This window comes from Protomyctophum parallelum (assembly GCF_964188405.1).
Source record: "Protomyctophum parallelum genome assembly, chromosome: 20".
NCBI classification, from domain to species: Eukaryota; Metazoa; Chordata; class Actinopteri; order Myctophiformes; family Myctophidae; genus Protomyctophum; species Protomyctophum parallelum.
The window spans coordinates 14,204,096-14,218,700 of NC_139718.1; the positions used below are offsets into that span (position 1 = coordinate 14,204,096).

At 40.6% G+C, this 14,605-nt stretch overlaps 2 protein-coding genes across 2 annotated transcripts in view; both read right to left on the bottom strand.

Moving 5' to 3' along the window:
* LOC310878263 (signal-induced proliferation-associated 1-like protein 1) overlaps nt 1-14,605 on the bottom strand; it is a 303,780-nt gene that overhangs the window by 94,956 nt on the left and 194,219 nt on the right. The window lies entirely within an intron of this gene.
* Nucleotides 1-14,605, bottom strand: part of LOC310878383 (regulator of G-protein signaling 6-like) — a 103,076-nt gene that overhangs the window by 5,282 nt on the left and 83,189 nt on the right. Inside the window, exons 8-12 of the mRNA XM_083792699.1 lie at nt 12,146-12,222; nt 7,785-7,866; nt 3,677-3,751; nt 2,666-2,767; nt 1,420-1,592 (exon numbers count right to left, since the gene is read on the bottom strand). Coding sequence (XP_083648825.1) covers nt 1,420-1,592; nt 2,666-2,767; nt 3,677-3,751; nt 7,785-7,866; nt 12,146-12,222 — 509 coding nt within the window. The remainder of the gene's footprint in view (nt 1-1,419; nt 1,593-2,665; nt 2,768-3,676; nt 3,752-7,784; nt 7,867-12,145; nt 12,223-14,605) is intronic.

Sequence of the window (14,605 nt, forward strand, 5' to 3'; positions counted from 1 at the left end):
ACCCCAGAACCTAGAATGTAAATTTGACTGCATTGCACAGGCTGTGTATAACCCACGGAAGTCAAAGCCAGGTTGCCGGTTGCTTGAAGTTAAGCCAGATCCCGCCTTTTATTTTATTTTACATAAACAGAGGAAGGAGCCTTTTATTTTAATGAGACAAGTCATGATGCTCCTCATGTCCTCGTTTTGTTGTCTTGATGAAGAAGCAAAAACTAATTCTACCGTAAGCGACGGGGAGAGAGAGAGAGGTGGTGGTAGGGAGGAATGGAAGCGAGAGGGATAGCCTGTTTCACCCATCCAATAACAAGGCCAATGCTGCATGGGTACGGGTCGCTTCGAGCTATTTGGTACATACTGTACTGTGGATGCATTTTTTTTATTGCTGCCCTTTCATAATACTAACTTAAGTGTGTTTAACCCATTAAGAGCTGAGGCCATTTCTACAAATGCCTTCTAAATCAGTAGTTCTTTCAAGATTTAATAAAAAAAGTGTACAAAATGTACAAACTTGCAACGTGTCACTTCGGGTCATGTATTTTTGAATAGTGAAGGCGGCAAAAAGAATCTGAAAATGACGCTTACCCGGTTTTATTGGGTAAATGTATATATTTCAAAGGTATTGATGATGACACATTTGCATCCTTCATTTTCTACAAATAACTTTAATATATAAACATGCAGTCCAAATTTGTTGACATTCGGATCGTTATTTATACACATTGTACATTGTGTCTCTTTTATAAAAGTCCTGGTCAAAACTGTCCATTTGACCAGAATGACAGTCACATACAGTACATTAAGCCAGTGGTTCTCAAAGTGGGGTGAGGCAGGTTCCAAGAGCTCAAATTAATTACGTAATACAGCATCAAAATCGGTCTAACCACTTTAACTTGGCTAATTTTGAAATGTTGAATAATTTGGAATAATGCTGAACATACCACAAATCTCCTGTTATGGGGGTCCCTGGGACAACATCTGCTCAGATAGGGGATCGCTGCCAAATGCATCAGTTTGGGGGTCCTTGACATGAAAATGTTTGAGAACCACTGCATTAACCCATGAAAACCGGGTAAGCATCTGTGTCATCTGTCTTTCAAAAATAGCAGATATACAAGTTCACAGTGTAACGCTTCGTGCCTTGCTATGAGCTTGTAGAGGTGTTATTATTGAAAAATCGTGAAAATATTTTCAAAGCGAACAAAATATTTTGAGACGGGGTCCACGGTATTAGCACCACTGAATAGCAACATAGATTTGTCAGAAAACTGTTTCTGATTAGAAGACATTATCTTGTAGAATCAGCCCCTGCAGGTTTTAATGTGTTTAAGCACCAGATGATGCCTCTTCACTTCAGCTGACCTTAGCACAGTTCATCAGCCCTCAGCAGACACTCAACCAACCAACCCCCCCCTCTCTCACCCAGCCTCCAGGTCCCAGAAGGAGGTGTCGTCGGTGAGCCAGGGGTTGGAGGGCTCCGTGGGCGCCACGAAGGGGTCGTACTCCATGAACTGCTCCGTGTAGCACATCAGACTGTCGGCCACCTTGGACACCTTCATGCAGTGTCTGTCCAGCTGGATGTTCAGGAAGGAGATCTGACGGAGAGAGAGTGAGACAGACAGACAGACGATGCAGTTTTATCTTTTTCGTAAATTAACGCCATACTTGATCTACACACAGCGTCACACAGAAGCAGTGGCGGCCTTATATACTGTACTGTATGTTTCAGCCTCCAGCCCCCCCCCCCCCCCCCCCAAAACAAAATAGTAGTAGTAGTAATATTGCATTGCATCACAGCCTTCCAATCAGCCTTGTCAATTATTCTGCCTCATCCTGTACGTCCACATGTCACGTTGACCAGTGTTGTTTGTTTGTAATTGTTCCCACTTCCCAGTGTGTGCACTAGCAGCGCTGAGAGTATATACAATGCTATACAATGATGCGATTGCATGATTGTATAGCATATGCTGCCTTCCAGTTATACCTTACAGTCATTTCAAGACAAAGTAAAATTGTTTAATCAAGCTGCTTTTGTGTATTTTTCTACTTGGCTGTGCTGTATGCTGTTCATGCTTTGAAGTCCGATAATACACAATGACACACCAATTTATTTTTTAATAATTATTAATTATTAAAATTATGACGTCAATAACGGAGCCTCCCAATCCTTAAGGCACAGAAGCGATGCGCTTGTCGGATCAGCTACTTTTAGCGTTTTTTTAATCACAAAGTGATACTTTTCAGGATCGATTTTTACCTTTAAAACCTTGAAAAGATGTATTTTCCTTTGCGATACATATAATGAACAGTGTCTGAAATAAACAAAATGAATCAATCAATCAATCAATCATTCAATCGGAATTTAAAGTATACAACTTTGTTAGTTCTATTGATCCAAGTCGGAATACAATCGAATGATTGATCATTAAAGCATGCATGCTCTGAAGATGCATGGGGCCCCCCCAAGTCACCCATGTGACCACTTAACACAGCAGCGGCTGCTAGCCACGAACAAACACTTTCCAGATTGTTAAGTGGGCCCCACTGATCCTAAAAAGGCTTGGGGAAGTGCCGCTGGGCTACTAATCTCTTGTTCATCAGTGAGCGTCCCAGGATGTTATCTAGAATGGGTGACCGCTGTGTGCAGAAGCGTGAGTTTGTGTTCTACCTCCTTCTGAACGTCCTCTCTGGTGGCCTTCCGGGCTGGTTGGGAGGAGGGGATGTGAACCGGGCTTGGGCTCTGGCTGTCATCTGGCGTTCCGTACACCGACTGCAAAGGGGGACGGCGACAGCGAGACACTCGACTTCAATGTTATCAGGCTCAGTTTGTTGTTATTTATAGTTCAACATCACCCCTAGTGTGCACTTCACAGCAAGTATACAACTAAAACACAGTAAAAACACAACAGCAAGGAAATGCAGTAAAATGTGCCAGAAGCACACATGGTCAAACAATTACCAAGCGTTGGTGCACAGCTACAAATCAGCGAAAACAGAAAAGAAAGAAGAATTACAACAGTGTTTAAAACCACAGGGAAAGACGAGGTGGACATAACGATGGGTTCAATGAAACTAGAGGGAACCAACCAGTGCAAGGAAAAAAAGATGGCTTTTTACTTTTAGCCTAGATAAAAAAAATGTCCAGAGAGTATATGCATCTCCGACAGCTTGAGGGAGCGCATTCCAATCCAGAGACAGGGGGCACGATGTGTGAATGCTCTGCCCCAAATGTATGTTGTGTGACTGTGAGCTGACAGGCATCCTGGGAGAGTATAGTGGTCGTGCAGGGATGCGTGGTTCTATTATTCTATTCTATCTGTTATGACTCTGGCAGTTGATCTATTCAACTAATGTCCTGTAACTGTAAAATGTGCAAATATTTGATTCAACTTGATCTGAACTGTGTAACAGATTAAGACCTCTACAAACGCCTTCTAAATCAGTAGTTCTCACACTTTCGAGATGTTTTGAAAATGTTCAAAATTATCAGATGTACAAGCTCGCATCGTGGTGCTGTGAGCTTGTATATCTGCTATTATTGAATAACCAACACATTTTTCTTCTTTTTTAAAAAAATGACATGGATGCTGTCCCGGGTGGAATGGCCCTTCTAAACTGATGTGAGCTTCCTTTGTAAAATAATCTATATTAAATAAGAAAATAATGACCAGATTATTACCTTTTTTACCCTGTGAGGATTCCTCTCTCTCCGGCACTTGCGTATGTCCATCTCCGTGGTATTGACACAGCCTGGCTGTGAGAGGGATTGAAAGTATCAATACCGCAATGTGAATGTGTTAATACGAAGTAAAAGTCCTGTACTTTCACATTAAATGTACTTGTATTCAACATTTGAGTAAAAGTACAAATATATTTAAAGTACCAAAGGTAAAAGTACTCATTGTGCAGAATGTCCCATTTCACACAAGTTCAAAATGTATTCAAAACAATGTTTTGAAAATAGGCGATCTACATCTACAAGCTTGTAGATCAGCTATTTTCAAATATATAGGGCTGAAGTGGTTAATGTGTGTTTTGTAATAATCTAAATCTACAATCTAATTAAAGTTTTCATATAATTGCAGTGATGATTTAGGCTGTGTTATCTGCTGGTGTTGATCCACTGACAGTGAAAACTTAACAATGGTTTCAACACAGCCATCTTTTTAGAGTTCCTTTTTTTTTTAGTGGTCTCGTAAAATATCCTAGCTGTACGCCATAATCATCAAGACAAAAAAAAAGGTCTTAAATACTTCACTTTATGCTTAATTATTTGAGAATACAGTATATGAAAGTTTCACTTTTTGAATTATATTACGGAACAAAATATTCTAATTCCAAGCTGCTTCCTACTCTGCAGTACTGATTCTCCTAGACCTATCGGCAGCATTTGACACAGTGAACCACCAGCTGCTCCTAGACACCCTAGCGGATCTAGGCATCGGTGGAACGGCACTAAAGTGGTTCTCCTCCTACCTCACCGACCGGACCTACCAGGTTTCCTGGAAAGGTCTGTTATCATCCCCCCGAACCCTCCAAACTGGGGTCCCACAGGGATCTGTACTTGGTCCCCTCCTTTTCTCACTGTACACTAAATCCCTTGGCACTATCATCTCTGCTCACAATATATCCTATCACTGCTACGCCGATGACACACAACTGTTTCTATCCTTCCCCCCCTCTGCCACTCAGGTGGAAGAGCGCATCACTGCATGCCTGGCTGACATCTCACAGTGGATGTCCTCCAACCACCTCAAGCTGAACCCAGACAAGACTGAGCTTCTCTTCTTCCCAGCTAAGTCCTGCCCTATGCGGGAGCTAACTATTTCCGTAGACAACGCCCTGGTAACGTCTGTCCCAACAGCCAGGAATCTTGGTGTTGTCCTGGACAGTCACCTCTCGTTCAAAACTCACATCACAGCTGTCACTCGATCCTGTAGGTTCACACTCTATAACATACAACGAATTAGACCGTTCCTCACCCAGGAATCAGCCCAGCTCCTAATCCAGACAACAGTCTTGTCAAAACTCGACTATTGTAACTCCCTTCTTACTGGCCTACCAGCATGCGCACTTAAGCCTCTCCAGCTGATCCAAAATGCCGCAGCTCGCTTGGTCTTCAACCAGCCAAAATTCTCACATGTCTCCCCCCTGCTCCGCTCCCTCCACTGGCTCCCGGTCGCTGCCCGCACAGAATATAAAACTCTGATGCTGGCATTCAAAGCAACCAAAGGTATGGCTCCCTCATATCTTGCAATTATGATTGAACCCTACAAACCCTCCCGCGCACTCAGATCAGCCAACGCAGGGAAGCTGGAAGTACCCTCACTAAAAACGCCGGGACAACGCTCCACACGTCCCAGACTCTTCTCCCTTCTGGCTCCAAAACTGTGGAATGCACTTCCCATTGCAGTCAGAACTGCAGCATCACTCCCAATCTTCCGCCGTAGTCTGAAAACCCACCTTTTCAGACTCCATCATGGCCCATAGCACTTACCCTACCCCCTTAGATAGCACTTCCGTAGACTTAGATAGCATTTGATACAGACTTATAGCATGTTATGTAGACAGCACTATAATTGCATTGTATATTGTCATAGCACGCCATAGTACATATGTATAGCATAGTTGTAGAAAATTCCCTTATAGCTACATCCATTTGCCTTATGTTGTGCAGGCCCTTTCAGCCATCTAGTCATTCCTTTAGGACCCAGTTTATATTTTGGTTCAGGCTTCTGCATGGGCACTCTGTTTCAGGACCCCAGTATCAAAGCTGTGTCACTGTCTACTGGGCAGGTCACATCACATGATCTATGAGCTCTACAGACTAACAGGAGGACCAGAATGTGTTCTTGAGGAAGTATGTTACATTATTGATGTATGTTGTAAAAGTTCATGGAAAAATAATTACTATATGTATACTGTCCAAAGATTTAAGTTTTTGTATGTTAATTACCATGCTAAGTTGCTATTATTAGCTTCCTGATTCCCTGCTACTTATACTGTCCAAAGATCGTTTTTGCTATGTTAATTACCATGCTAAGTTGCTATTATTAGCTTCCTGATTCCCTGCTACTTATACTGTCCAAAGATCGTTTTAGCTAAGCTAATTACCATGCTAAAGTTGCTAATTAGCTTTCTAATGTCCTTATTTCATGAGGCCTTGTTTAAGCTAACATTACTTGCACTGTCTGTAATTGACATGATGTGGCCTATGTGGTTCAGTTTTAGCAGTGTGCTAAAGCTACATTACTAGCCCTATATTATTCAGTTACATGCCAATTGAGTATACACCCAAATGTATTCATTTTCTTGATCAGTTTTCATTTCCTAATATCCCATTTGTATTTCTGTCACTGTATTTCAGATACCATTCATTCAACAAAAACCAACCCTGTCTGTTTGTACCTCCTATCAACAAATAAATCTATAATGCCACAGTCACTGTCATCCTTGAGCCCAAGCTCCCTGACCGAGCCCTGTGGTGGGCATATAGCATCATAACCCCCTAAGCATAAACAAGCCTACAGCCTCCAACAAGGCTACTATTTTTTTACAATAGTAGTATATATTATTCGTTTCCAATTCTAGTATATATGTATAGTTTCATTATATAGACATTCCACTGTTACTTTCTTAGCTTACGCATGTTTCATGATAAATGCTTTTATGTGATGTATTCCCATGCTTTTTGTTCTTGCTTAATGTAAGTCGCTCTGAATTAAGAGCGTCTGCTAAATGCCTAAATTGTAAATTATAAATTGTAATTAATTGAGATGGACCTGTATACACCTCAGCCACAGTCACAATAATTCCACAGTCAGCCGCAAAGAAGGCTACATGCCTGCTACGCAAGCTGACTGGCACCAAGTCTGATTATGCTACTGTACTGTCACCCTAATAGGCCTCTCTGCTGAAACATCCAGAGCTTTTTCCATGCTTTTAGTTACACGCTACCAAATTATTTCTCTTCTATTTGTGCTTTACCTCTAATTGCATTCTCTGCCTCTCTGTTGTTTCTGTATGATTCTCTCTATCTCTCCCTCTCTCTCCCCTTTTAAACCAAGGTTATTAGTTCTACGAAAATGAACAGTTTAACTAAACCTAAACCAGTAACGCCAGGGCTCCACTGGGCGCGTCTGCGTCGCGTCTGCGTCACGTCTGCGTCGCGTCTCCGTCAGCGTCGGGAATGTGCCCTTTTAATCAATGGAGGGTAGCTCCACTGCCCGCGTTGCGTCGCGTCTCCGTCACCATAAAATTGAACCGGTTAGTTTTTTGACGCACGCACGCGTGACGCAACGCGCCCAGTGGAGCCCTGGCGTAAGACGCCTAAGTAAAGGGCGAGAAGCGACCTTTGGCAGCAGACTGCATTATGGGGATTTTGAGTGACTGACTGACAGGAAATGTACGATTTCATAGTAAATGCGACCTGTGTTCGCAACAAAAACTACAATAAAACAAATAAACTATAACTAACTGAAACTGTATTGTGTGTTTACGAAAATAACTAAAACAAACTGAAATTATAGACAAAATGCCTTTAGTTTTCGTTTTGTGGGTGGTTAGTGTTTAATCTGTAACTGAATATATATATTTTTAAATGCTATCTTTTGTTATGTTTTATTACAAAATACTATAAATAACTAAAACTAGCACAAAATTGACAAAAACGATTAAAAACTAGCTAAAACTATTAGCATTCTCAAAAATAAAAACGAATAAATACTAGCAAATCCACTCCAATCCAAATAGTTTTAATAAAAACTGTCTTATAAAAACCAGCTCACCACAGGTCGGTGCACATCCCAGAATGCTCTCTCCTGGCTGTCCAAGATCTTCCTCTCTGCCTTATCTTTCTTTCGGTCGATCCTGTGGAGAGATGACAGGTCAAGTCACAATTCTGAAACGGGCACGCACGTAATTCTACGCAAGTAAGTCTGTAACTCTAATTCTCAGAGTCACAGACCTGCACAGGGTCATTTGGAACACTGGTGTAGCAGAGTGTTTCCAGTGAGTATGCACAATATCAGCACCCTGACTCTGTTTGACCAGAATGGAACAGATCCTTCATTAGTATCATCTGTAACACAGTAGGGAAGTTCTTTCCAAAATGGCGTGTATGCATATAGCCTGAACCCACGTGCACACACACACACCAATGACACAGACTACAGACCAGAGAGCAAACATCTCAAGAAGGATGGGGGGTCCGTAACCTGTCTCCTTTTGCTTCGCCAAGGCAACGCCTGTCATCTCTGTCACTAGTGGAGTCCTTACATAACTGACATTTAGCATTGGGCGCTTGCTTGCTTGCTTGACCCAGTTCAACTGTCATGATGCAGCAGAACTCAATGCTCTCCCTCCACTTATGCACAGTGAGCTGTGGACGCAGGGCAGGACAGGGATTTATTTGAGCATGAGGGACGGACAGTCCCGGTTTTGCCCTGAGTGTCCCCGTTTCCGACAGTGGTGGAAAAAGTACTACATTTTTTTTGTATCAATCAAAGTATCAATACCGCAATGCAGAAATACTCTGTTACAACTTAAAGTAATATTTTTGGTATCCAAATGTACTTAAAAGTAGAAAGTGTGCAGAATGTCCCATTTCACAAGTTTTCAAATGTATAAGATTATTTTGAAAATAGCAGATCTACAAGCTCACAATGTGTCACATTACATGACGCATTGAGTGCTGCTTTGAGTGCTTTACTGTAACATAGATGATTATCATGTTCTGTTCTGTTGGAAGTTTCAGTCACTAGATCTGCTACGTGGTAAAATAATTGTCCCCAATCAGGACAAAAACATATGGTGGAAAATAGCAGATCTACAAGCTTTATCGGATTTAAGTGATTATGAGTCCTGAAAATATGTTCACCCTATAATGAATTGAATATTCATAAACGTATTTGGCTGAAAAGTAATATAATTCTAATGATCTCACAAACCCGGTTGAAACTAAAATGTAATGTAACCAGTGCCTTTTGGGTTGCTGCATCAAACCTGTGTCACACAGCCTACCCTACACCTTTACCCAAAACACACAGGTGACATTCTTGCCTGATGCATTTAATATTTTGTATTTTTTTGCTGTGCAGAGTTTTGGTCTGGTTGTTTTAAAAAATAAATAAATGTGCTCAACAAATAAAAACAACTTGACTTGAGCTGTGCTCACACATGCTCACCACCAGGTGGAGACAATGAAATGCAGTTGGACGAGGAGATGCTTGCACACGCCTCTACATCAATGAATATCTGCTTTATTTGACTGCAGTCAAGGCAGGGTTCTGAAGGAATGCATTACTGTATACAGCAAAGCTCAAAAGACACGAATTTAAAAATACTTGACACATAAAAATAAAAATAAACATTCTGTCTCCCTTATGAATTTGACATTTCATTTCACATGCATATCAAGGAAGACTAGTATAAATGTATGTATGCATGAATGTGTGCACTGGGCAAAATGAATATCAATTATACATAATGCACAAGACTAATTTGAGTGTGAGTCTCATTTCAATCTCTTGCTCTCTCAACCTGGGGCAGTAAGAGACAGACATCATCAGCATGTTAAGATGCTACTCCAGTTCAGTGGAGCCATTTGTAATTCTGGGCCTAATAAGAAAATAGGGCACTAGAAATCCCCAACTACTAGAATCTTTAACTCATAACCAGTGGTGGAAAAACACAAAAAAAATGTTTTACTTAAGTACTTTACAAGTAAAAGTCCGGTAATCAAAATGTAGTACAAAAGTAATGGTGTCAAAATATACTTAAAGTACCATAAGTAAAAGACCTCATTATGCAGAATGTCCCGTTTCAGAAGGTATATTGTATGTATAAAATGTATTAGAATCTTTTGAAATAAGCGTGCAATTCCCGTCAGTGTATTACTCAAAATCCCCATATATGGTGCCTAGGTCTCGTGACATCACTATGACATCTGATGTCATAGTAAATGCGATCTGCTGTCGCAATTAAGCCAATATATGGAGATCCCCGATGTGATCAATATTGGCCAGCAACTCCACATCTGACCTGTGACTGTGTTGTGTATATGACATGGCCATCACTCACTGAAACGGTGTTGTACAGTATATGACATGAAGCCATCACTCACTGAAACGGTGTTGTACAGTATATGACATGAAGCCATCACTCACTGAAACGGTGTTGTACAGTATATGACATGAAGCTATCACTCACTGAAACAGTGTTGTACAGTATATGAGATGAAGCCATGACTCACTGAAACGGTGTTGTATATGACATGAAGCCATCACTCACTGAAACGGTGTTGTATATGAGATGAAGCCATCACTCTCTGAAACGGTGTAGTACAGTATATGACATGAAGCCATCACTCTCTGAAACGGTGTAGTACAGTATATGACATGAAGCCATCACTCACTGAAACGGTGTAGTACAGTATATGACATGAAGCCACCACTCTCTGAAACGGTGTTGTATATGAGATGAAGCCATCACTCACTGAAATGGTGTTGTACAGTATATGACATGAAGCCATCACTCACTGAAACAGTGTTGTACAGTATATGACATGAAGCCATCACTCACTGAAATGGTGTTGTACAGTATATGACATGAAGCCATCACTCACTGAAACAGTGTTGTACAGTATATGACATGAAGCCATCACTCACTGAAACAGTGTTGTACAGTATATGACATGAAGCCATCACTCACTGAAACGGTGTTGTATATGAGATGAAGCCATCACTCACTGAAACGGTGTAGTACAGTATATGACATGAAGCCATCACTCACTGAAACGGTGTAGTACAGTATATGACATGAAGCCATCACTCACTGAAATGGTGTTGTACAGTATATGACATGAAGCCATCACTCACTGAAACAGTGTTGTACAGTATATGACATGAAGCCATCACTCTCTGAAATGGTGTTGTACAGTATATGACATGAAGCCATCACTCACTGAAACAGTGTTGTATATGAAATGAAGCCATCACTCACTGAAATGGTGTTGTACAGTATATGACATGAAGCCATCACTCACTGAAACGGTGTTGTATATGAGATGAAGCCATCACTCACTGAAACAGTGTTGTACAGTATATGACATGAAGCCATCACTCTCTGAAATGGTGTTGTACAGTATATGACATGAAGCCATCACTCACTGAAACGGTGTTGTATATGAAATGAAGCCATCACTCACTGAAATGGTGTTGTACAGTATATGACATGAAGCCATCACTCACTGAAACGGTGTTGTACAGTATATGACATGAAGCCATCACTCACTGAAATGGTGTTGTACATGACATGCAGACATCACTCTCTGAAATGCAGGGCGTTGCTGAAAATGAGCATCTGTGCTCAGCTACTTCCCTGGGTAAATAAAGGATAAAAAAAAGAAAAAAAGAAAATGGTGTTGTACAGTATATGGAAGGAGGTAGGGCCCGCACACCATTCTTTTGGTAAAGACAACGTTTTGATCTTGTCAGATCAGCATCGTATTGTATATGACATGAAGCCATCACTCTCTGAAACGGCGTTGTATATGACATGACGCCATCACTCACTGAAACGGTGTTGTATATGACATGAAGCCATCACTCTCTGAAACGGTGTTGTATATGACATGAAGCCATCACTCACTGAAACAGTGTTGTATATGACATGAAGCCATCACTCTCTGAAACGGTGTTGTATATGACATGAAGCCATCACTCTCTGAAACGGTGTTGTATATGACATGAAGCCATCACTCACTGAAACAGTGTTGTATATGACATGAAGCCATCACTCACTGAAACAGTGTTGTATATGACATGAAGCCATCACTCTCTGAAACAGTGTTGTATATGACATGAAGCCATCACTCACTGAAACAGTGTTGTATATGACATGAAGCCATCACTCTCTGAAACAGTGTTGTATATGACATGAAGCCATCACTCACTGAAACAGTGTTGTATATGACATGAAGCCATCACTCACTGAAACGGTGTTGTATATGAGATTAAGCCATCACTCTCTGAAACGGTGTTGTATATGAGATGAAGCCATCACTCTCTGAAACGGTGTTGTATATGAGATGAAGCCATCACTCTCTGAAACGGTGTTGTACTGTATATGACATGAAGCTATCACTCACTTGACTTGAGCTTCAGCCTGCATGAAGATGAACTCCCACTTCCTGGCGAAAGCTCTCTGCAAGCGGGCGAGGTTCTCCTGAGGGAAGCAATCAGCAGGAAAAAAGGTACTGAATTGTTTCACACAAACAAAAGTATCAATACTTTAATTTAGAAATACTGCGTTACAAGCAAAAGTCCGGAATTCAAAATGTAACCGTACAAAAGTAATGGCATCAAAGTGTATTTAAAGTGCCAAAAGTAAAAGTACTCGTTATGCAGAATGTATCATTTCATTTCATATGAATACAAATTGTTTGAAATTAGCCGATCTAGAAGCTCACAATGCGTCGCGATGCGATGCATTGCAAGCTTGTAGATCTTGGCCGAAATGTGGCTGAAGTGGTGTTTTGTCATAAAAAAAAGAAAATCTACAAAGTAAATAGTTAGTTACTTAGTTAGCTACTTAGTTACTTTACACCGGTGCCAATCAGACGCCGGCATCATGGAGGAAGAAGGGAACACGCATGTGTGTGTGTGTGTGTGTGTGTGTGTGTGTGTGTGTAACCATTATCGTAAATCAATTAAAACCAATTCAAAATGGTGACAATTTGAATCGTGATGCAAGCAGCAGAAAATACAGGATCTTTTGTTAGAGAAAGAAATTACGTTTTCAATCAAGAGAAGAAAATTTAAAGAGAAAGAAAATACTGGATGTGTGTGTGTGTGGAGTTGAATAGTGCCAAAATACAAAATGATACCTCACACAGTCTCTTAATTCCCGTCTCCCTGTGTGTGTACAGTATGTGTTTGTTGAGTTGAATAGTGTTTTCTTTTGGATAGATATAGATTGTCATTATGACACTTAATGCGATACATTAATAGCATACAGAGTTCAACACCCCAACGCAAATGAGTATGTATTATCTATTGTCGCAGCAAAATGGGTCAATTTGTGGTTTATGAACCTCCATAAAGTGCAATTAAAGATTTTATGCTAAATTTATATGATGTAATATAGCACTTTTCATAAAAGCTTGTGTTTAAATGTTTAACTGGACCCGGCCTTTATAGAAATATGTAGGCCTAGGCCTACAGCAATAAAGCTGCAACTGACACATCCACCAGAGCAGCATCTACACAGCACTTTTCATGTATATACTATATATATATATATATATATATATATATACACACAGCTTTTCTTGTGAAAGGATCAAAACCCTGGAACTCACTAGACTAGCCGATAACTTGAAATGTGCTGCAAAATCATCACTTTTTAAGAAACTTACCGACGTTAATCCAACAACAAACCACCTCACCTTACGGTTTTTTTAATATCCCGTTTCCCACACAAAAGGCCCTTCTAGGCGACGGGTGTTGCAAACGATTGCATTTTTAACATGCAAGACGCAAACAACGCGCCTCGCGACGACGCGATCATAAACATCTGCCAAACATTACCTGACCTCATTATACTGTACAAGTGAAAAGCGACTACAGTAGCAGGTCATGTAATGGTGAGGGGGATGACACCTGGGGGCACGGCATGACCTGGATATGAAACACAGACCGCTGGACAGCAGTCCAACAGTGGGCCAGAGTGCACACACATTGCTACACGCCAGTGTCCAAATAGTTATTGAAATACCCAGAGGGAAGTAGTGGAGAAAGTACTCACATATTTATTTGAGCAAAAGTATCAATATACCGCAATGTAGAACTACTCTGTTAGAAATAAATGTCCGGAATTCAAATATTACTTGAGTAAAAGTACAGTATTCGACATTTTCATACAAAAAAAAATCTTTTGAAAATAGCAGATCTACAAAAACCTATTTGGAAAATATCATCTTAAAATGGTCAAAGCGTATATAGGGCTGAATTGGGTAAGTAAAGTATAATGTATAACTAAAGTCTTATATATTATATATAATAATATTTCATTTTGTACAGTACACTCTGGGTTCAATGAACACTGAGGATTAAAACTCTATTGTACTGTAGAGTCATTATGGTTAATATTTAAATTCAAAAGGTCTGCAAGGAAAGTGTTACCCGCTGAAAATGACAGTCAGAAATGCTCGTACTGTATTCTTTGCTTTGTCATCCTAAGAATAGACTGCAACATTTTAATTTTGATTTGCAACAATAAACTGTCAATTAATAATACTAACAAATATGTCCTTGGCCTACTTGAAGCGTGCATGGAATTTGGCGCTGATGGTGTGCGAGATCAGCCCCGGACAAACGGGCAAACAAACAGAGTACTTGCCTCTAAACAAAGACATGCCATGAAAAGCTCTGGAGTAAATATGATCACGTTGTAGCCTGTGCACTGTGCAGTGTGATGATACAACAATATGATCACGTTGTAGCCTGTGCACTGTGCAGTGTGATGATACAACAATATGATCACGTTGTAGCCTGTGCACTGTGCAGTGTGATGATACAACAATATGATCACGTTGTAGCCTGTGCAC